General features: G+C 46.3%; 1 protein-coding gene and 1 long non-coding RNA gene across 2 annotated transcripts in view; one reads left to right on the top strand and one right to left on the bottom strand.

Annotated features, from left to right (window-relative positions):
- Nucleotides 1-269, bottom strand: part of ube2e3 (ubiquitin-conjugating enzyme E2E 3 (UBC4/5 homolog, yeast)) — a 193,736-nt gene extending 193,467 nt beyond the window's left edge. Inside the window, exon 1 of the mRNA XM_070875797.1 lies at nt 173-269. Coding sequence (XP_070731898.1) covers nt 173-254 — 82 coding nt within the window. The 5' untranslated portion in view covers nt 255-269. The remainder of the gene's footprint in view (nt 1-172) is intronic.
- Nucleotides 2-21,900, top strand: LOC139259882 (uncharacterized). Its single transcript, XR_011592672.1, has 3 exons — nt 2-330; nt 16,281-16,437; nt 20,447-21,900. It is a non-coding gene; the product is annotated as an uncharacterized lncRNA (long non-coding RNA).
- Nucleotides 21,901-23,795: the final 1,895 nt, after the last annotated feature.

The following is a 23,795-nucleotide window of genomic DNA, read 5'->3' as shown; positions in this document are numbered from 1 at the left end:
CACGGAGCGCAGCATCGCGCAGGCGCGGGGAGGAGGGGGCGCGCGCTGGCCGCTAACGGCCTGCTGTTCACCGGCACTTTCAACTCGCGCCGCAGCCACAACCGTCTTTCCTTCAGTGCCTTTCATCGAAGGGATTCAATGCTATGGTGCCAAGAAAAACAATCAAACTTACCCTCGGGTCTGAGAGGCGACGTCAACTTACTCACTCCGAACATCGGTTTTGCAAAGCGGGGCTGCCAGAGTGAAACCCGCATTAACTTTATATTTCTATTTATTGCACGGGGTCGATCAATAAGCGTCTGTCAAACAAAGACTCGAAACCAATCCTGCGTAAGTTAACTTTTTCCCCCTACGGAGATCCGTTGCGATTTTAGACGTCAAAGAGGCGAGCCTGTTTCTTACCTTTAATCACGTGTACAGACAACGTGCGGTTTATCGGTTAAAATAATTCATTTACATGTGGTCGTTGCTTGACCTACATTTTTTTGAGAACGGAGGTGTAAAAGTCGTGGTGCTTGACTTCCAAATGAGTTTGTCACCTATGCGGAAACTATCATTTTTGGTCAAACTTGCTGGATGAAGCGATCCGCAGCGAAAGGGAGGACTTGGCAATGCATGTTTCACCTTGCATACCCTCGGGTTGAATGAATTATTCGTCTGTTGTGGAGTTCCCATTCTTTAAGAAGATTTTATGAAATTTTGCATTTTCCCTCAAAAAGATTTGGCTGGTTGAGTGGGATGCCGACAATAAATGATAAGCCACCAGACCCTGCTGATTGAGAACGTGGATGTGAAAGACAGGAAAAGAATTATAAGGAAAGAAATAAGTTGTTTTTGTATTCTGCCATTTGCAACCCCGGAACGTCCCAAAGTGCTTCTAAGCCTATTAAGTACTTTTGAAGTTTTTTCAGTGTGATAATGTAAGGAAGCAAAATGTCCCCCAAATAGCAGTGCGATAAATGAACAGATAACCTGTTTCTTTTTTAGCAATGTTGGTTGAGGGATAAATATTGGCCAGGATAGCGGGAGAATCATCCTGCTGTTGAAGCAGTGGTCAAATCTCTTATGCGGCTTGAGTCCATTGAGCTGAGGTGGACTCCTTCCACTCACCCTCATTTCAAGGGTGGTACTCTAAATCCCGAACAATCGTCTACATTTTTAAAATACCTACTCGTCTAATATCAGCTATGGCTCAGTGGGTAGCACACCCACCTGAGTCAGAAGGCTGTGGATTCAAGTCCCACTCGAGGAACTTGAGCACATAAATCTTGGCTGACACTCCAGTGCAGTGCTAAGGGAGTGCTGCACTGTCGGAGGCGCCATCTTTCAGATGAGACGTTAAACCGAGGCCCAGTCTGCTCTCTCAGGTGGACATAAAAAATCCTATGACACCATTTAGAAAAAGAGCAGGGGCGTTATCCCCAGTGCCCTGGCCAATATTTATCCCTCAATCAACATCACAAAAACAGATTATCTGGTCAGTATCACATTGCTGTTTGCAGGAGCTTGCTGTGTGCAAATTGGCTGCTGTATTTGGCCCCTTGTGCCTGCTCTACTAATCAATAAGATCATGCCTAATCTACCTCAACTTCATTTTCCTGCACTATCCCATATCCCTTGATTCGCTTAATATTCAAAAATGTATCGATCTCTGTCTTGAATATACTCAACAACTGAGCATCCACATCCCTCTGGGGTAGAGAATTCCAAAGATTCACCACCCTCTGAGTGAAGAACTTTCAACTCATTTCAGTCCTAAATGGCCGACCCCTTATTCTGAGACTGTAACCCCTGATTCTCGACTCCCCAGTCAGGGGAAACATCCTGCCTGTATTTACCCTGTCAAGCCCTGTAAGAATTTTGTATATTTCAATGAGATCACCTCTCATTCTTCTAAACTCTAGAGAATATTGGCCTCGTCTACTCTACCCATAGGACAATTCCCCCCATCGCAGGAATCAGTTTGGTGAACCTTCGTTGCACTCCCTCTATGGCAAATATATCTTTCCTTGGGTAATGAGACCAAACCTGTACACAATACTCCAGGTGTGGTCTCACCAGGGTCCTATATAATTGCAGTAAGACATCTTTACTCTTATACTCAAATCCTCTTGTAATAAAGCCAACATACCATTTGCTTTCTTAATTGCTGGTTGTACTTGCATGTTAACTTTCAATGATTCATGTACAAGGACACCCAGGGTCCTCCAAATAGAAACATTTCCCAATCGCTCACCATTTAAAAATACTCTGCTTTTTTATTTTTCCTACCAAAGTGGATAACTTCACATTTGTCCACATTATATTCCATTTGCCCACTCACTTAGCCTGTCCATATCCCCTTGAAGCCTCTTTGCATCCTCCTCACAACTTACATTCCCACTTAACTTTGTATCATCAACAAACTTGGATATATTATATTTGGTCCTCTCATCCAAATCATTGATACAGATTGTGAATAGCTGAGGCCCAAATACTGATCCTTGCAGTACCCCACTAGTTACAATCTGCCAGTCCAAAAATGACCAGTTTATTCCTACTCTCTGTTTTCTGTCCATTAACCAATCCTGAATCCATGCTCGTATATTACCCCAGTCCTATGAACCCCAATTTTGTTTAATAACCTCTTGTGTGGCACCTTCTGAAAATCCAAATACACCACGTCTATTGATTCCCCCTCATCTATTCTGCTTGTTACAACCTCAAAATGCTACAGATTTGTCAAACATGATTTCCCTTTCATAAATCGTATTGACTCTGCCCAATCCTATTTTTATTTTCCAAATGCCCTGTTGCCATGTCCTTAATAATAGATTCTAGCATTTTCCCTACTACTGATATCAGGCTAACTGGTCTGTAGTTTCCTGTTTACTCGAGAAGGTAGATGTTATGATACAAAGTAGGGACTGGTAAATGCTGTTCATCTGTAAACAGTGGTGCAGCAAGTAAGTGTGTGGAAGATAAAAATATGATCATACATGGAGTTAATGACAAAAAATGAATTAAGTATGGGCAATAGGAAAAATGGATTCCTCAGAGTTCTATATATGAATAAATTGGGTGACTGAGAGGATCTTGATAGGGAGCCTCTGATGGAGACCTGTTTCAGCAATGACATGGATCAGGGAAATGTATGGGGATAGAAACAAAGAAAATTTCAATGCCAGAAAAGACCATGGTCCCGATATTTATGGGGATGCAGAGAGGGAGCAAGGGTGCCTGTCAGTGGTTGGAAACCTGGAAATGCTGAAAACGTGGAGATCCTGCCAAATTTAAAGCAGGACATCATTAGAATTTATTTACTCTGTTTCCTGCCCGGTAACCAGCCAGATTGAGAGGAGAATTGAGAATCTACCCTGCTTCAGGTTATACTGATATCCCCTTGTTCCACTATTCTGTACAAAATCAAAATTCTATGACTGATCCTCTAAATCCCTGCCTTATTTTGAATATCTTCAACCCTCCCCCACCCCTTTGGTATTTTTCTCTCCAGGAATTATACTTCAGTGAACCTACTCTTGTGTACACGCACTAGGTCCGTGCAGCAGGCTTAGTCTCCAGTCGTCCTGGTTAACCCTTGCCACTGAACCAAGACCAAACTCTGTCAAGCCCGCGTGGTGGCTGGTGTGCAACTGCGACCACACGTTAAAAAAATCCACGCACAGGCATCTTTCACCCTTCAACATGTAGTTCGGGACCTGGAATATTAGGTCCTTCATAGAAACACCTGTGAACTCATCCCTTTTTGGCGTGGAAGCAAGTCATCCTCGATACAAGGGACCATTATGATGATGATGATCTTGTTGATTTCATTCTCTCGTCATCTCATCATTCTGGTAACTCAGTAATAACATGCATTCATATAGTGCCTTTACTGTAGTAAAACATCCTAAGGTGCTTCACAGGAATGTAATCAGATGAAAATTGACATTGAGATGAAGAAGGAAACATGTTTGGTCAAAGAGGTAGATTTTAAGCAGCGTCTTAAAGGAACAGAGTGAGATGGTGTGGCAAAGAGGTCTAAGAAGGGGAAATCCAGAGTTTAGGGCCTAGATGGCTGAAGGCATGGCCACCAATTAAAGGGCGAAGGAAGTTGGGGATGGACTAGAGGCCAGAGTTGGAGGAACACAGAGTTCTAGTTGGATGTATTCCTGGAGGTCTGATCATGTCATGTTTGATCACTTGACATCCAGTCACATGATGACCTGAATCATTAACGTATTCCTCTCTTTACAGTTGCAACCTGACGAGCTGATTCCTTCCAGGGTTTTTGTTTGAGATTTGCAGCATTTGTTTTTTTTCTTAGTAACTTCAGTTGACTAAATGAAATCTGAAATAAAAATCAGGCACATTTAAAGTAAAACTATCAACTTGTCTTGGTCAAACTTCACTCTCGCCCACAGCTATACGAGAATATAACTAATTAAACTAAAAGCATTGAAAAACACATAATGCAGCAAAAAATACTTGAAGTATTCACCACTTGTCATCATCATAGGCAGTCCCTCGAAATTGAGGAAGACTTGCTTCCATTCTAAAAGTGAGTTCTTAGGTGACTAAACAGTCACCTAATTACAGTCTCTGTCACAGGTGGGACAGACAGTCGTTGAAGGAAAAGGTGAGTGGGACTGGTTTGCCTCACGCTTCTTCCTGCGCTTGATTTCTGCATGCATTCGGCGACGAGACTCGCGGTGCTCAGCGCTCACCCGGATTCACTTCTTCCACTTAGGGCGGTCTTTGGCCAGGGACTCCCAGGTGTCGGTGGGGATGTTGCATTTTATCAAGGAGGCTTTGAGAGCGTCCTTGAAACATTTCCTCTGCCCACCTGGGGATCGCTTGCCGTGTAGGAATTCCGAGTAGAGCGCTTGCTTTGGGAGTCTTGTGTCAGGCATGCGAACAATGTGACCCGCCCAACGGAGCTGGTTGAGTATGGTCAGTGCCTCGATACTGGGAATGTTGGCCTGATCGAAGACGCTAACGTTAGTGCGTCTGTCCTCTCGGGATTTGCAGCACCTTGCACAGACATCGTTGGTGGTATTTCTCTAGCGATTTGAGGTGTCTACTATATATGGCCCACGTCCCTGAGCTATACAGGAGGGCGGTTATCACTACAGCCCTGAAGACCATGAGCTTGTGGCAGATTTGAGGGCTTGATCTTTGAACACTCTTCCTCAGGCGGCCGAAGGCTGCGCTGGTGCACTGGAGGCGGTGTTAAACCTCGTCGTCGATGTCTGCCCTTGCTGATAATAGGCTCCACGTTGTTCAGGGCCGTGCCGTGGATCTTGATGACTGGGGGGGCAGTGCTGTGTGTCGGGGTCAGGTTGGTGGAGGACCTTTGTCTTATGGATGTTTAATGTAAGGCCCATGCTTTCGTACGCCTCAGTGAAGATGTTGACTATGACTTGGAGTTCAGTCTCTGTGCGCAGACGCAAGCGTCGTTCGCGTACTGTAGTTCGACGACAGGTTGGGACAGTCTTGGTTCTGGCCTGGAGACGACGAAGGTTAAACAGGTTCCCACTGGTTCTTTAGTTCCACTCCAACGGGGAGTTGCCACTTGTAGCAAAGAAGTGGATGTATTGCTCAACTGAGAAATGTAAAAAAACGCATTTGATTCAATGTTGTATTTGTACACCTGTTTGTGGTACTCAATATAACTCAGTTGTACTACAACTCAGACCTCAGTAGGAAAAACATTTCCAGGATACTTAATGGGTAGACTCTTGAGAAAGATTTTTATTAATCCTGGCAATCTGGCTGTTAGGAATGTTACATTTTTTATGGTTTGATTGAAGTGCACTCTGCTCCTACATCCATCGGTTCTGACACCTGAGAAAACAAGCAGTGAAACAAAAATGAGAAGTTTTGTATCACTGAGCTCTTCAGAGGATACAAGCTGCCTGTACCTACACTGTGAAGGTCAAGTTATGGTCACACGGTGGATTGTTGCAGATAGCAGTTTTCAGGAACCATTTAATGCTTAGAAAATTTACGATGCATTTATGCAAAGCAGAATGTGAACAATTGGCCAAGTGATGAGTGATTTAACTTTATATTTGATTAAAAATCTAAATGTCAAACTGTGCTACCTGAATCTTTTGTTTTTACTTATCAGATGTTGAAGTCAATTCCAATACCAAGCACTTTTTTTCATTTCATGATTTATTTTCAGATTGCAGTTATTTAACTAACAACACTGCTAACCCAATATACAAAGGTCGCTTGTTTAGGGGAGCCAGTCTGCCACCACTCATTCGGACATTAATTTTGTAAACCGCCATATTCACACTCCAGACTCTGGTACAGATTTTTTTTTAGAAATAATTAATTGACAACTTTGATAATGTTGTGTTTGCCAGTTGAAGGCTGCACTTCGGAAGTTGAAATTCTTACTAAGACTGGGATTTTCCTTGTAGCTCGGTTGCCGTAACTTTGCCGAAAGTGCAATTCCGCCTCAGGTCCAGTGAAGCTATGGTGGCGGGGCAGACCAGTTACAAGGAAATTTCAGGCCAAGGCAGTGCCTCCAGCTTTCTGTCTAGCAAGCTGTTGTGTGAGAAGTTCTGAGAGGCCACCTGCATGCCCACAAAGAAAGTACTGGTGCAAACCGCAAACTACTTTTCTCCCAAGTTGCTAGCCGGAGACAATAATCTTCCATTGCTGGAGACTCCTGAATAACCCTACCCTTGGTAGGGTATCTGAGCTGGCACTTAGGAGTGAGTGAGCGTGTGGTCCATAGCTCCATTTCGTCTGGCACTCAAAGAAAGAGAACACGAGATGTTACAGTTTGTGTCCTGATGAGCAGCTTTCACATACAGCTTCCAGCACAAGTTACTTTGTAAAGTACTTCAGTATATGGTTTGCCGTCAGTGAGCAGATGAGAGAGTAAAATCAACAAAGCAAGAGATAGTGGTCAGTGAGCCCTGTGTAACCCAGTTCTTCAACTTCCCCATCTCCAGTCCTTGGGGCAGATATTACAGTGGGTATGACAACATGCGCTAAATCCCAAACTTGCAATCTGTCAAGTTACGACGGGGAAATATTCATTGCTGGCACAGAGTTGGGCTAATTGCCGACCAACTGCCCAAGAATTACGGGCGACAATGTTACGGTTAGTGAAAGCACGTGCCGGAGCCTGTTTCACTGCAAAGGGAACCACCTTCCTGTTCTTTTGCAAGTTAAGCCACGTTAATGGTGAAAATAAAGAAGAGTTTGCACCCAGCTAGGGTGGTTCAGCAACAGCAAAAATGCTTTGAGGAGTCATATATTTTTTAAATTTATCATAACTGTTGTGTATCTGTAAAGCATGCACTCCCATGTTCCGCCACCAGGGAGCTCATCCCCTGAAGTCCCAAGGGATCCCAGCATCCCTTGGGAGCACTGTATATAAGCCGGCCCCTAAGACCTGTTCCTCATTCTGGAGTGTCTTATTAAAGACTGAGGTCACTGTTACTTTACCTCCCTTTGTGCATCCTCATCTGTGTTAGGAACATAATAACTGGCGACGAGAATACGAATCCAACGCAAAGATGCAGCAAACTATGGGCATCCTGGAGAAGTTCTCGGAGGGTGAGGACTGGGAAGCCTATGTCGAACGGCTAGACCAGTACTTTGTAGCCAACGAACTGGACGGAGAAGGAAGCGCTGCAAAAAGGAGAGCAGTCCTCCTCACAGTCTGCGGGGCACCGACCGACAGTCTCATGCAGAATCTTCTGGCTCCGGTGAAACCCATAGATAAGTCGTATGAGGAGCTGTGAACACTGGTTCGGGAGCATCTTAACCCGAGGGAGAGCGTGCTGATGGTGACATCTCAGTTTTACATATGCCAGCAATCTGAAGGTCAGGAAGTGGCGAGCTACGTTGCTGAGCTAAGGCGACTTGCAGGACAATGTGAGTTTGATGGCTACCTGGAGCAAATGCTCAGAGACTTTTTTGTACTGGGTATTGGCCACGAGACCATCCTACGAAAACTCTTGACTGTAGAGACACCGACCCTCAGTAAGGTCATTGCGATAGCACAGGCATTTATGTCCACCAGTGATGACACCAAACAAATCTCTCAGCACACAAGTGCTAGCAATGTTCATAAATTAACTGGAACTGTGTTTGCAAGCAGAAATGTCCAGGGCAGAAACCACGAGTCTGCAACTGCAAGCAGGCCTCAGGTGACCCAGATGACTCAAGAGTCCCCAACAAAGGATGAATGCAAGGCAATTCACACCTTGTTGGCGTTGTAGAGGCTTCCATTCAGCCGACTCATGCTGCATCAAAGGGTATGTTTGCAAGAGCTGTGGAACAATGCAAAACCTGCTAACCACCACGTAGCAGAGGAAGATCGGTCCATGGTGGATCAAAGCAATTTCAAGCCTCAGGGAGAGGAGGCAGATGCTGAAGTACACAGGGTGCCCAGCATCCCTTGGGAGCACTGTATATAAGCCGGCCCCTAAGGCCTGTTCCTCACTCTGGAGTGTCTTATTAAAGACTGAGGTCACTGTTACTTTAACCTCCCTGTGTGCAGCCTCATCTGTGTTAGGAACACAATAAAAACTTTTTTTCATTTTGCCAGGCAGTGATATAATTTGTTATCTTGAATAAAAGCAGTTCAATTTACTGTAATAAAGCTTAATTAATTAAAAGAAAAAATTAATAAATTTTTATTTCTTTCCTCCCCGCGCCCCCCCCCCCCTCCCTCACCCATTATATGTAAAACCATCCTTCTTTCTCCTCATTTGCCTTATTCTGTAACTTTATTCCCCTGTGTATGTTATTAAACAATTAACTGTAACAGCCTGATGCTGGTTCCAACATATCTGTCAAACGGGATCTTGCCGCTTACACTGATTGGCGCTCCAGGCCCACGTGATCTCAAGTTTGCTTCTGCACATGCAGCGTCCCTGGGATCCATGGGTCATTAAGCTGCCCTCAAGTACGCAGGGTCAGAGATGTTGGGGAGGACATCAAACAGGAAATTAGGGGTGCATGCAATAAAGGTGCAGCAGTTATAATGGGTGACTTTAATATGCACATAGATTGGGCTAACCAAACTGGAAGCAATACGGTGGAGGAGGATTTCCTGGAGTGCATAAGGGATGGTTTTCTAGACCAATATGTCGAGGAACCAACTAGGGGGGAGGCCATCTTACACTGGGTGTTCTGTAATGAGAGAGGATTAATTAGCAATCTCATTGTGCGAGGCCCCTTGGGGAAGAGTGACCATAATATGGTGGAATTCTGCATTAGGATGGAGAATGAAACAGTTAATTCAGAGACCATGGTCCAGAACTTAAAGAAGGCTAACTTTGAAGGTATGAGGCGTGAATTGGCTAGGATAGATTGGCGAATGATACTTAAGGGGTTGACTGTGGATGGGCAATGGCAGACATTTAGAGACCGCATGGATGAACTACAACAATTGTACATTCCTGTCTGGCGTAAAAATAAAAAAGGGAAGGTGGCTCAACCGTGGCTATCAAGGGAAATCAGGGATAGTATTAAAGCCAAGGAAGTGGCATACAAATTGGCCAGAAATAGCAGTGAACCTGGGGACTGTGAGAAATTTAGAACTCAGCAGAGGAGGACAAAGGGTTTGATTAGGGCAGGGACAATGGAGTACGAGAAGAAGCTTGCAGGGAACATTAAGACGGATTGCAAAAGTTTCTATAGATATGTAAAGAGAAAAAGGTTAGTAAAGACAAAGGTCCCCTGCAGTCAGAATTAGGGGAAGTCATAACTGGGAACAAAGAAATGGCAGACCAATTGAACAAGTACTTTGGTTCAGTATTCACTAAGGAGGACACAAACAACCTTCCGGATATAAAAGGGGTCAGAGGGTCTAGTAAGGAGGAGGAACTGAGGGAAATCTTTATTAGTCGGGAAATTGTATTGGGGAAATTGATGGGATTGAAGGCCGATAAATCCCCAGGGCCTGATGGACTGCATCCCAGAGTACTTAAGGAGGTGGCCTTGGAAATAGCGGATGCATTGACAGTCATTTTCCAACATTCCATTGACTGGATCAGTTCCTATCGAGCGGAGGGTAGCCAATGTAACCCCACTTTTTAAAAAAGGAGGGAGAGAGAAAACAGGGAATTATAGACCGGTCAGCCTGACCTCAGTAGTGGGTAAAATGATGGAATCAATTATTAAGGATGTCATAGCAGCGCATTTGGAAAGAGGTGACATGATGGGTCCAAGTCAGCATGGATTTGTGAAAGGGAAATCATGCTTGACAAATCTTCTGGAATTTTTTGAGGATGTTTCCAGTAGAGTGGACAAGGGAGAACCAGTTGATGTGGTATATTTGGACTTTCAGAAGGCTTTCGACAAGGTCCCACACAAGAGATTAATGTGTAAAGTTAAAGCACATGGGATTGGGGGTAGTGTGCTGACGTGGATTGAGAACTGGTTGGCAGACAGGAAGCAAAGAGTAGGAGTAAATGGGTACTTTTCAGAATGGCAGGCAGTGACTAGTGGGGTACCGCAAGGTTCTGTGCTGGGGCCCCAGGTGTTTACACTGTACATTAATGATTTAGACGAGGGGATTAAATGTAGTATCTCCAAATTTGCGGATTACACTAAGTTGTGTGGCAATGTGAGCTGCGAGGAAGATGCTATGAGGCTGCAGAGTGACTTGGATAGGTTAGGTGAGTAGGCAAATGCATGGCAGATGAAGTATAATGTGGATAAATGTGAGGTTATCCACTTTGGTGGTAAAAACAGAGAGACAGACTATTATCTGAATGGTGACAGATTAGGAAAAGGGGAGGTGCAAAGAGACCTGGGTGTCATGGTACATCAGTCATTGAAGGTTGGCATGCAGGTACAGCAGGTGATTAAGAAAGCAAATGGCATGTTGGCCTTCATAGCGAGGGGATTTGAGTACAGGGGCAGGGAGGTGTTGCTACAGTTGTACAGGGCCTTGGTGAGGCCACACCTGGAGTATTGTGTACAGTTCTGGTCTCCTAACTCGAGGAAGGACATTCTTGCTATTGAGGGAGTGCAGTGAAGGTTCACCAGACTGATTCCCAGGATGGCTGGACTGACCCATCAAGAAAGACTGAATTAACTGGGCTTGTATTCACTGGAGTTCAGAAGAATGAGAGGGGACCTCATAGAAACGTTTAAAATTCTGACGTGTTTAGACAGGTTAGATGCAGGAAGAATGTTCCCAATGTTGGGGAAGTCCAGAACCAGGGGTCACAGTCTAAGGATAAGGGGTAAGCCATTTAGGACCGAGATGAGGAGAAACTTCTTCACCCAGAGAGTGGTGAACCTGTGGAATTCTCTACCACAGAAAGTTGTTGAGGCCAATTCACTAAATATATTCAAAAAGGAGTTCGATGAAGTCCTTACTACTAGGGGGATCAAGGGGTATGGCGAGAAAGCAGGAATGGGGTACTGAAGTTGCATGTTCAGCCATTAACTCATTGAATGGCGGTGCAGGCTAGAAGGGCCGAATGGCCTACTCCTGCACCTATTTTCCATGTTTCTAAAATCACGAAGGAAAGTCCCCATCAGATAAGTTTATATTCTATTCGAATGCCGACGGCGTACTCCATAGATACGCCACCGATCGCAAAATCTGCCCCTTGTGGTCTCACCATTAAATTTGCAGGGGTTCCTTTACATTTGATATTAGTGCATAAACGCTGGGGGTCTTCTTCCTGTGCGTTCTCTTTTAACGTCATCTGTGGGTAGATTGTGCACACAAAGGATGATATACTCTCACTATAAAATAGTAGTTATTTTGTGTCACACGGATGTTATCAGACAAAATTTGACACTGAGCCGCAAAAAGAGATATTAGCACAGGTGACCAAAAGCTTGCTCAAAGAAGCAGGTATTAAGGAGTGTGCATCACACAGACGTCGCACCGTTACATTCGGAGTCTCCCAAGGTTCTATTCTTTGACCCCTCTTTCTCATCTACATGCTACCTCTCAAAGACATCATCCAAAAACACATCAGGTTCCACATGTATGCTGACGACACCCAGCTTTACCTCACCACAACATCTCTCAACCCCTCCACTGCTTCTGATTTGTCACACTGCTTGTCTGACATCCAGTACTGAATGAGCAGCAATTACCGCCAATTACCTGCCATAAAACCTATTCCCGAGCCACCGACTCCATCTCTCTCGCTAGCCACCGTCTCAGGCTGAACCAAACCATTTGCAACCTTGGTGTCTTATTTGACCCCGAGATGAGCTTCCAACCCCATATTCGCTCCATCACCAAGACCGCCTCCTTCCACCTTAGTCTCTGTCCCGCCTCAGCTTATCTGCTGCTGAAACACTCATCCATGCCTTTTGTCACCTCTGAGACTTGACTATTTCAATGCTCTCCTAGCTGGCCTCCCAATTTCCACCCTCCATAAACTTGAACTGATCCAAAACGCTGGTGTCCATATCCTAACTTACACCAAGTCACGTTCACCCATTGCCCCTGTGCTCACTGCCCCTGTGCTCACTGACCTACACTGGCTCCTGGTCCAACAACGGCTCAATTTTTAAAAAATCATCCTTGTTTTCAAATCCCTCAATAACATTGCTCCTCCCTATCTCTGTAACTTCCTCCAGTCCGACAACCCCCACCAGATCTCTGCACTCCTCCAGTTCCGACCTCTTGCTCATCCCTGATTTTAATCACTCCACCATTGACAGCCGTGCCTTCAGCTGCCTAGGCCCTAAGCTCTGGAATTCTCTCCCGAAACCTCTCTGCCCTTCCTCTTTTAAGATGCTCCTTAAAAACTACCTCTTTGATCAAGCTTTTGGTTATCTGTCCTGATATCTCCTGCTGTGGCTCGGTGCCAAAAATGTTTCTTCTTGATAGCGCTCTTGTTAAGCCCCTTGGGACATTTTACTATGTTAAAGGTGCAACATAATTGGAAGTTGTTGATGGGGCACCTTCAACACAAGGAAACAATCACAATGCCACCTACAGGAGTAGCAGGTACTGCAGGGACTTGTGAGGAGTATTTAATGAAAAGCATGCCCCCTGTACTAAATTTTATCTCTCCTCTTAGGCGGTCCCTCGTATTGAGGATGACTTACTTTCACACCAAAAAGGGATGAGTTCACAGGTGTTTTGATGAAGGACCTGATATTCCAGGTTGCGAACTACATATTGAAGGGTGGAAGATGCCTTTGCGTGGATTTTTCTAACGAGTGGTAGCAGTTGCACGCCAGCCACCACATGGGCTTGACAGAGCTAGGTCTTGGTCCAGTGGCAAGGATTAACCAAGACGACTGGAGACCAGCTCTGCTGCACGGACCTAGTGCACGCACACATCGCAGTGTGGACTGGCCTGTGCTGCCCCATGGCTCTTGCCTCTTCTGGGCCCCAAATTCTCGCTGTTCCTGGGCCCCGATCACGTCGCTTCTGGCCCCGATCTCTCTGTCCCGGTCAGTCACTGCACCTCTGCCACGATCTCTCGCCGCACCTCCACCACGATCATTCGCCACACCTCTGCTGTACCTGGGCCCTGCCGAAGTTCCTGCCTACTCTCCAATTGGCGATCTGGGTTTTGATGACGTCACCCAGTTGCCCTCCTCGATGCCGTTGCATCTACAAAGAGTGCAACAGCACACTCTGTGAAGGAGCAGGGTTTCACTGACAGCAACTTTCAGATTTCCACGATAACAATGTATGTGCAGGCATCCGAAGTTGCTGTAAGTTTTTCACGGTAATGCAGAGATTGCTGACAGTTTCATCGTTATTACAACCACAAACTCCAGACCATAGTAATCTTGCAAACCTCCCACCACCCTCCAAAAATAAACAGCATTTCCAGCAGCCAAGCCCGAGGAGCAACAGCTAGCACCCGACCATCCCAGAAGGGAACAGGATTCAGTTCCTCCACTACAACAAACAGCACGAGAAAACTTGCTGAACAAAACACATTCATTACTATTAAATGATTTTCTCAAAATTTACAAGTCCAACTATTTGGAGCGGTCGGTGGGGGGGAGGAGTACCTTGTCAAATTAATTATTAAAATTACATGAAACATTTAGAATGGCAACATTTTTATTCCAACAACCAATGTTAATAGAAATGTACCAACATCTTATCTAGAAATGTAACAGCTTAAAAGGCACATCACTGCAAATTATCTTAACCCAAAAGATACATATGTGATCACAAATTTGGATGCATTCATAGAAATTTTCAAGAAATTATAACCCACATTTCTCCGACAGGCCACAATACTGCACTCTTATGCTTTTGTTCGATCGCTTCTTGAGCACTCTCATTTTAACAATTCTGCCCTGATGGTTAGTAATGAAGATGAATACAATCGGATGTGATGTCTTGACACATGTATGTGTAGATTTTCTTATCATAACATAAGTACCCTGGGGCCGATACCGATGGTCCGCCCATTTCTCGGCGGTATGTCGTTTCATACCGCCGAGACCGAAGAAGGCAAAATTGGTCAAAACATTTTCGGCGGTATGTCAGTGGTCTGCATCGGGCGGTAGGCATCTTAATAGTCGATCAAGATCGAATCTCTGATCGATGGGCGGTGTGACACGGAATTGCGCATGCGCGAATGTCTTTTTTCCCAGAAGCATTTTACCTGCGATTTCGGGGTTCAGGGGTCACCCATGCATGCGCAGTGAGTTGAGGAGAGCGCGAGAGAGAGAGAGTGAGAAGGAGCAGCAAGGTAGCCGAAGGCCAGTGAGTTTGTAAATAGATAGCACAGTAGAAAAAAATTGGTAGCAACTAATAATTATTCAGTTTCAACACAAGAACAGATACTTAAGAAGGGAAAATTAATATCCAGAAAAAAATTATGCCAATGTTAAAGAAAACATCCAAGCGCAGGAAGATCGAGAAGGAGGGGAAGTTGAGGGCACCTGCCTTCGATGAAACGGAGTTACCAGCCCTTCTGGAGCACATCACAGAGTGGTACTCCAACCTCACCAAGGGTGGTCGTGGAAAGTCCCTCCCAAAGGAGTACAACCGAATTTGGGACGAGATCGGGGAGGCTGTGTCCTATGATGGTATGCATTGGGGAAAGGTACCGTAAGAGGTGGAATGACCTGGTGAGGGTTGCAAGAGTAAGTACTGATTTTATTTATGCACCCCTGCACCGCATGTGCTCATCATCATCACCATCATAGGCAGAACCTCGAACGAGGATGACTTGCTTCCACGAGAGTTCACAGATGTTTCAGTGAAGGACCTGATGTTCCAGTCCTGAACTCCAGTTGAGGGAGTGGAAGATGCCTATGCGTGGATTTTTTTTTAACGTGGTGACCGTTGCACATCAGCCACCACACGGGTTTGACAGAGCTAGGCCTTTATCCAGTGGTCAGGATTAACCAGGACGACTGGAGACCTCTGCTGCATGGACCTAGTGCGCACACATATTGCAGTGTGGGCAGGTCCATGCTGTCCCAGGGCCCTCGGCTCTTCTGGGTCCTGTACCCTCATTCTCCGCCACGATGTGCCAGGGCCCGGTGCTCCAGCTCTATTTATAGCCCCGACCCGCGGTGGTGTTCTCGCACAGGTCGGGGTAGCACACGATGTTCCAGGGACCGCGCTCCAGCTCTATAGCCCCGACCTGCGGTGGTGTTCTCGCATAGGTCGGGGCGGCCCACGATATTCCAGGGCCCTGCGTTCCAGCTGTATTTATAGCCCCGACCCGCGGTGGTGTTCTCGCATAGGTCGGGGCGGCCCACGATATTCCAGGGCCCTGCGTTCCAGCTGTATTTATAGCCCCGACCTGCGGTGGTGTTCTTGCACAGGTCGGGGCGGCCCACGATATTCCAGGGCCCAGCATTCCAGCTGTATTTATAGCCCCGACCTGCGGTGGTGTTCTTGCACAGGTCGGGGCGGCCCACGATATTCCAGGGCCCAGCGTTCCAGCTGTATTTATAGCCCCGACCTGCGGTGGTGTTCTCGCACAGGTCGGGGTACCACACGATGTTCCAGGGCCCAGCTGTATTTATAGCCCCGACCTGCGGTGGTGTTCTTGCACAGGTCGGGGCGGCCCACGATATTCCAGGGCCCAGCTCTCCAGCTGTATTTATAGCCCCGACCTGCTGTGGTGTTCTCACACAGGTCGGTGCGGCCCACGATGTTTCGCCCATGTGCTATGTACCATGTAGGTTCAGTGTCACATGGATGATATTTATCTTAAGGTTACGCCGATATATTTGTGCTTTTCAGGCAATGACAAGAGGATCAATGCAGTGCTTTTTTTAATGTGTGTGTATGTCTGTGCCATGTTAAATGGATTGAAGATTTCTACTTTTATTTACTTTCCTTTCTGCAGAGGAAGACATCTGCAATAGCGGCCGATCAGCGTCGCACGGGGGGCGGCCCCACAACCCAGGAGCCGCTTACTGATATCGAGATCCATGCCCTGTTCCTGGTTCGTGATAGCAACTGTGTTACCACCGTCATTGTAGCTGACCCACTCGCACAAGATGGTAAGTTGAATAAAATGCAGTCTGTGTTGCTGTCCTATCATGTCATGTAATCTAACTGTAACTGTAATGTTGGCCTGATGTAATGTACGGTAAGTTTATTGCACTGTAATGTTAGCCTATGTGATGTACTGGAATGTTGGGGGCAGCCAACGGCAGTCAGAGGGGCCCATAAAAGGGCGTGACCGTCGGGGACCAGCCACAGGAGCAGCCAGTGGCAGTCGGAGGGGCTAGCTAGTGCAAGTGTAGGGGCAGGAGGTAAACAAAGAAGTAAAAATAAATCAAACTGACATCACAGCCAAGCGGGTAAGTGATTGGCTGGTGGATTGGTGAGTATTTGATCTTTTTCTTCTTATCAGTAGGAAACCTTTGGCATTGTTGCCAAATTAAGTTAATCTAAGGGTTAAGTCATGGCAGGAGAGCCCAGACCCATGTCATGTTCCTCCTGTGCTATGTGGGAAATCAAGGACACTACAGAATCCCTGACTACTACGTGTGCAGGAAGTGTGTCCAGCTTCAGCTCCTGACAGACGGCATTGCGGCACTATGAGCTGCACGTGGACTCACTCTGGAGCATCCGCGATGCTGAGGATGTCGTGAATAGCACTTTTGGTGAGTTGGTTACACTGCAGGTAAAGGTTACTCAGGCAGATAGGGAATGGGTGACTATCAGGCAGAGCAGTGGAAGGAAGTAGTGCAGGGGTCCCCTGCGGTCATCTCCCTCCAAAACAGATACAGCGTTTTGGGTACTGTTGGGGGAGATGACTCATCAGGGGAAAGCAGCAGCAGCCAAGTTAATGACAAATGGGCGGCTCTGCTGCAAAGAAAGGCAGGAAAAAGAGTGGGAGAGCTATAGTGATAGGGGATTCTATTGTAAGGGGAACAGATAGGTGATTCTGCGGCCACAAACGAGACTGAAGGATGGTATGTTGCCTCCCTGGTGCAAGGGTCAAGGAGCAGCTGCAGCGTATTCTGGAGGGGGAAGGGGAACAGCCAGCTGTCGTGGTGCATATAGGTACCAACGATATAGGTAAAAAATGGGATGAGGTCCTACAAGCTGAATTTAGGGAGCTAGGAGTTAAATTAAAAAGTAAGACCTCAAAGGTAGTAATCTCAGGATTGCTACCAGCGCCACGCTAGTCAGAGTAGGAATTGCAGGGTAGTTCAGATGAATACGTGGCTTGAGGAATGGTGCAAGGAGGAGGGATTCAAATTCCTGGAGCATTGGAACCGGTTTTGGGGGAGGTGGGACCAGTACAAACCGGACAGTCTGCACCTGGGCAGGACTGGAACCTATGTCCTAGGCGGAGTGTTTGCTAGTGCTGTTGGGGAGGGGTTAAACTAATATGGCAGGGGGATGGGAACCTATGCAGGAAGGCAGAGGGAAGTAAAAAGGGGGCAGAAGCAAAAGGTAGGAAGGAGAAAAGCAAGAGTGGAAGACAGAGAAATTGAGGGCAAAAATCAAGAAGGGCCGCATTACAACATAATTCTAAAAGGACAAAGAGAAAAAAACAAGCCTGAAGGCTCTGAGTCTCAATGTGAGGAGCATTCGTTATAAGGTGGACGAATTAACTGCACAGACAGCAGTTAACGGATATGATGTAATTGGGATTACAGAACATGGCTCCAGGGTAACCAAGGTTGGGAACTCAACATCCAGGGGTATTCAATATTCAGGAAGGATAGACAGGAAGGACAGGGAGGTGGGGTAGCGTTAATGGTTAAAGAGGAGGCTAACGCAATAGTAAGTAAGGACATTAGCTTGGATGATGTGGAATCTATATGGGTAGAGCTGCGAAACACCAAAGGCCAGAAAACGTTAGTGGGAGTTGTGTACAGACCACCAAACAGTAGTAGTGAGGTTAGGGATGGCATCAAACAGGAAATTTGGGACGTGTGCAATAAGGGTACAGCAGTTATCATGGGTGACTTTAACCTACATATTGATTGGGCTAACAAAACTGGTAGCAATACTGTGGAGGAGAATTTCCTGGAGTGTATAAGGGTTGGTGAGAGCAGGCCATCCTAGACTGGGTCTTGTCGAACGAGAGAGGATTAATTAGCAATCTGGTTGTGCGTGGCCTCTTGGGGAATAGTGACCATAATATGGTAGAATTCTTCATTAAGATGGAGAGCGACACAGTTAATTCAGAGACTAGGGTCCTGAACTTAAAGAAAGGAAACTTCGATGGTATGAGGCGTGATTTGGCTAGGATAGACTGGCGAATTATATTTAAAGGGTTGACGGTGGATAAGCAATGGCAGACATTTAAAGATCACATGGATGAATTACAATTATTGTACATTCCTGTCTGGCGTAAAAATAAAATAGGAAAGTTGGCCCAACCGTGGCTGACAAGGGAAATTAGGGATAGTGTTAAATCCAAGGAAGAGGCATATAAATTGGCCAGAAAAAGCAGCAAACCTGACGATTGGGATAAATTTAGAATTCAGTAGAGGAGGACTAAGGGTTTAATTAGGAGGGGGAAAATGGAGTATGAGAGTAAACTTGCAGGGAACATAAAAACACTGCAAAAGCTTCTCTAGATATGTGAATAGAAAAATATTATTGAAGACTAATTTTTTGAGGATGTAAATAGTAGAGTGGATAAGGGAGAGCCAGTGGATAAAGGAGAACCAGTGGATGTGTTGTATTTGGACTTTCAAAGGGCTTTTGACAAGGTCCCATACAAGAGATTGGTGTGCAAAATTAAGGCACATGGGATTAGGGGTAATGTATTGACATGGATAGAGAACTGGTTGGCAGACAGGAAGCAAAGAGTGGGAATAAACGGCTCCTTTTCAAAATGGCAGGCAGTGACGAGGTAGGATGTCGCAGGGTTCAGTGCTGGGACCCCAGCTATTTACAATATACATTAATGATTGGGACGAAGGAATTGAATGTAATATCTCCAAGTTTGAAGATGACACTAAGCTGGGTGGTAGTGTGAGCTGTGAGGAGGATGCCAAGAGGCTGCAGGGTGACTTGGACAAGTTAGGTGAATGGGCAAATGCATGGCAGATGCAGTATAATGTGGATAAATGTGAGGTTATCCACTTTGGTGGCAAAAAGAGGAAGGCAGATTATTATTTGAATGGTGACAGATTAGTAAAAGGGGAGGTGCAATGAGACCTGGGTGTCATGGTACATCAGTCACTGAAGGTAGACATGCAGGTACAGCAAACAGTAAAGAAAGCAAATGGCATGCTGGCCTTCATAGCGAGAGGATTTGAGTATAGGAGCAGGGAGGTCTCACTGCAGTTGTACAGGGCCTTGGTGAGACCAGACCCTTGAGTATTGTGTCCAGTTTTGGTCTCCTAATCTGTGGAAGGACGTACTTGCTATTGAGGGAGTGCAGCGAAGGTTCACCAGACTAATTCCCAGGATGGCAGGACTGACATATGAAGAAAGACTGGATCGGCTAGGCTTATACTCACTGGAATTTAGAAGAATGAGAGGGGAACTCATAGAAACATATAAAATTATGACAGGACTGGACAGGTTAGATGCAGGTAGAATGTTCCCGACGTTGGGGAAGTCCAGAACCAGGGGTCACAGTCTAAGGATAAGGGGTATGTCATATAGGACTGAGATGAGGAGAAACTTTTTCACCCAGAGAGTGGTGAACCTGTGGAATTCTCCACCACAGAAAGTTGTTGAGTCCACTTCGTTGGATATATTCAAGAGGGAGTTCGATGTGGCCCTTATGGCTAAAGGGATCAGGGGGTATGGAGAGAAGGCGGGAGTGGGGTACTGAAGTTACATGATCAGCCATGAAACCATATTGAATGGCGGTGCAGGCTCGAAGGGCCGAATGGCCTGCTCCTGCACCCATTTTCTATGTTTCTATGTAACGCAATTCATCCATGTATTCTGCCTGCGATATATAATGCAATACTGCAGCAGTGGTGGACATTTAAGTAAGACTGCGATAAGTCACTGTACTATGTACTAATGTAACCCTCACCCCTGCCCTGCTGCCAAGCCTTTTTAATTGTTTTATACTTCCAGACTCCCATGATTCATACCACAGTGACACCGACGACAGACCCAGTGCCTCTACCTGGCATCACCCAGCCCTCTCCTGACGAGGAAGAGGAAGAGCTGCTGATGGTGGAGATGGAGGAGCTGGTGGTGGAGACGGAGGAGGATGCACCATCTCCATGTGGGACAGCTGGAGCACCCTCCACCAACACGGAGTCTATATTCATGGGATTCCCCCATGGGTCCTCTGAATCTGCCGGACCAAGCCGTGCACAGCAAGGCATGCTTACTGTTGCAGCGCCTTTGCCGCAGTGATGGAGGTTGGTGTAGGAACGATCGGTTGCTGTAGGCGTGTACCAAGACATGGTGCGTCTGTCACAGGCCAATGTCAGCATAGGTCGAGAGCTGCTCAAGGCCATGACTACAATAGCCACTAACATTGCGGCTCTATCAAGAGTGGTAATCAGAAGAAAGGTTGCCTGTGATCTCCGCGATGGAGCGAGCCATGCGGCAATCGACAGGATCGGGACATGACACAGAACCCCCACGTGCCGTAGTAGTCAGGCCGACAGCACCTGAGGGTGGGGAGCTGACATCATCTCCCAGCTCTGAAGCCTCGCCTTCTACATCGCGAGCTTCTCCTGAGACCCCAGTTATTGTGCCTGCAATGTCTCACTCTCTCTTTTCCACCTCTTCCCCCCCCCCCCCCCCCCCCTCTAATGGCACTTCGGGTGTGATGCTGGACGCCGGCTTCGTATATACCCGGGCAGATCCATGCCTACAGGCACTGGGAAAGGGAAGGGCGGCAGTAAGAAAGCGGGGGGGAATAGTCTCAAGGATGGTGTACCACGCGGCTGCGTAAGGGGCAGAGGGCGTGGGTGGGGAAAGTAAAGGGTTTGTTATTAAAGTTATAAAATGTTATTAAATGTATTAAAGTTTTATGAGTTGTTACAACTTTAATAAGTTGTATCAGTTGTTAATTTTTGCAAAGTTTTGAAATTGTATATTTTTTAAACTTTTGAATTGAATTTAAGCATTCTTGTACAGTGTCAAACTTTTGGGGTAACAGTCATGAGGGTGGTCCCAAAACGCACCTTTCCACATTCAAGCAAAGTGTTCATTTATGAGCTGCTAACCTAACAATTTTGCAGTGGCATACGCTCCGTGTGCCCTCCGCTGTGGTGTTGGGGGTGGTGCCATGGGTTCATCTGCAAGCTCCTCAGCATCCTCCTGCCCCTCTTTGTCCTCTTCTTCCTCCTCCTTCTCCTATACTCTCTCCTCAGGTGGTCCCGCAGTCCCTGTGGCAATTCATGTCCCCGCATGATTGCTAAATTATGCAACATGCAGCACACCACTGTGAACTGAGCGACCTGCTCAGGGTGGTATTGCAGCCTGCCTCCTGAATGATCCAAGCATTGAAAGCGCTGCTTCAGCACTCCAATTGTCTTTTCAATTATGTTACAATAAAAGCCATATAGCCACATGTATCGTTGCTCGGGTTCTGTGTGAGGGTTCCGCAGGGGGGTCAAGAGCCAGATAACGAAGCCATACCCTTTGTCGCTCAGCATCAGCATTTACCTTGTAGCTCAAACTTCAACAGGTCAGACACAGTGCTCTTCTGCAAGATATGCGCATCATAGTGCTCCCTGGAAAGTTGACATTCACTGCCATTATCCGCTGTGTATGGTCGCATACCAGCTGCACGTTGAGGGATTGAAATTCCTTACAGTTTCGGTACACCTTCGCCTCCTGTAATGGTGCTCACAGGGCAATATGGGTACAGTCAAAAGCATCCTGCACCCTAGAGAAGCCGGCAATGCATGCAAATCCCAAAGCCCTGTCACTTTGAGCCTCCTTTGTCACTGGGAAGTTTATAAATTCCATCCGGCGTGCATACAGTGTTTCGGTTACCTGTTGAATGCACCGATGAGTAGCGTACTGAGAAATAGTGCATGTGTCCCCAGCTGATGATTGAAAAGACCCACATGCATAAAAGGAAAGTGCCACAGTCACCTTCATCGCGACAGAGAGTGCAGTAATATTGGTGCTACCGGGCTGCAGGTCTGCCTTAATAAGCTGGCAAATCTCAGTGATGACCTCTTTTCGGAAGCGCAGCCTTCGGACACACTGTCGATCGGTCAGGTCCAAGTATGAACACTTCTCCCTGAAGATCCTTTGCGGGTAAGGCCTCCTCCTTATCATCATCATTCTGTGACCTCTTCCATGAGTCTTATAACTCTGCTCAATAAACTTCCTCACATCTGCTTCCTCCATTAGACAGGTTGTCATCAATATAGGCTGAGATAACACAGGCCCCATTCTTTTTAAATCTCCACAATATTTTTTGATCAAAAAAAATTAATAAAATGCCTTTCTATCTTAATTTACTCAGTAATAGTAAATATACCTTTTCCAATCACAATCGCACTCTTAAAATCACTTCTCAGAGATACAGAGCTGCTGCTTTAGCTGACAGTTCCGATTTACAAAATGGCGGCCCCGTGCATTTCGCCCATTCCTGGCCACTTACCATCGCGTAAAACCACCTTTTCCAGGATGGTTTGCAGCTCCGGTGATATGTTGGCGGTATGCGAAGAAAATCACACTTTTTGGGCGGTCCTGCACGGCAGACGGTGTGCATACCGCTCAGCGGTATGTCATTGATGAATATTCCGCTGAGCGGTATATCAGCAGTATGTAGCTGTTTTCTGACCAAAATCGCCTTTTGCGGTACGCCGGCAGTTCACGCACGGTGTACAGCGGTATGTCGACCAATTTCGGGCCCCTAGCATTTGATGGAGTGATCAACGAGTAGAACTGGGCAGTGCCAATACCCACCAGCAGCATCAGGTTGCCATAGAAATGAGGCATTATGGCTGGAAACCTCCAAACAACTTTTTTTTTCTACTTCAGTCGTATCCAATCTATTATAGCAGGGGGCTGGGATTAAGTTTGATTACACAAAAAGGAGACCTCCACCCCACCCACACTGCACCCCCCGCCACACCCACAAAAATTAGTTGACTACACCTCACTTACCTTAACAGTCTTTGCTTCCTAATCTAGTCCAGTCTGTTCCACTGCCACCTATTGTTCTCCACTACTGTTTGCACCCCTCAAGTCCCATTGCACTTTTTGCCTTTTCCTCAACACATCTTCCATGTTCAATGCCGTTGCAATTGCCCAACTTTGCGATTTTGAGTTTTAGCCTCAAATAACGAAGCCTGGAGAACCAGTGAAGTTTGATAAACAGCCTTTTTTGCATTAATCAGGAACAACCTTTTCCTGGGCCTGTGGGACAGTATGTCAGAGAATATAGTTTCTCTCTTAACTCTCTGTTACTGTTTCTCTCACTGCCTCCTCTCTGCTCCTGTCT

This window comes from Pristiophorus japonicus, chromosome 3 (genome assembly GCF_044704955.1).
Source record: "Pristiophorus japonicus isolate sPriJap1 chromosome 3, sPriJap1.hap1, whole genome shotgun sequence".
Lineage (NCBI taxonomy): Eukaryota > Metazoa > Chordata > Chondrichthyes > Pristiophoridae > Pristiophorus > Pristiophorus japonicus.
The sequence above is the reverse complement of the archived record's forward strand: the minus strand, read 5'-3'. Positions and strand labels throughout refer to the sequence as shown.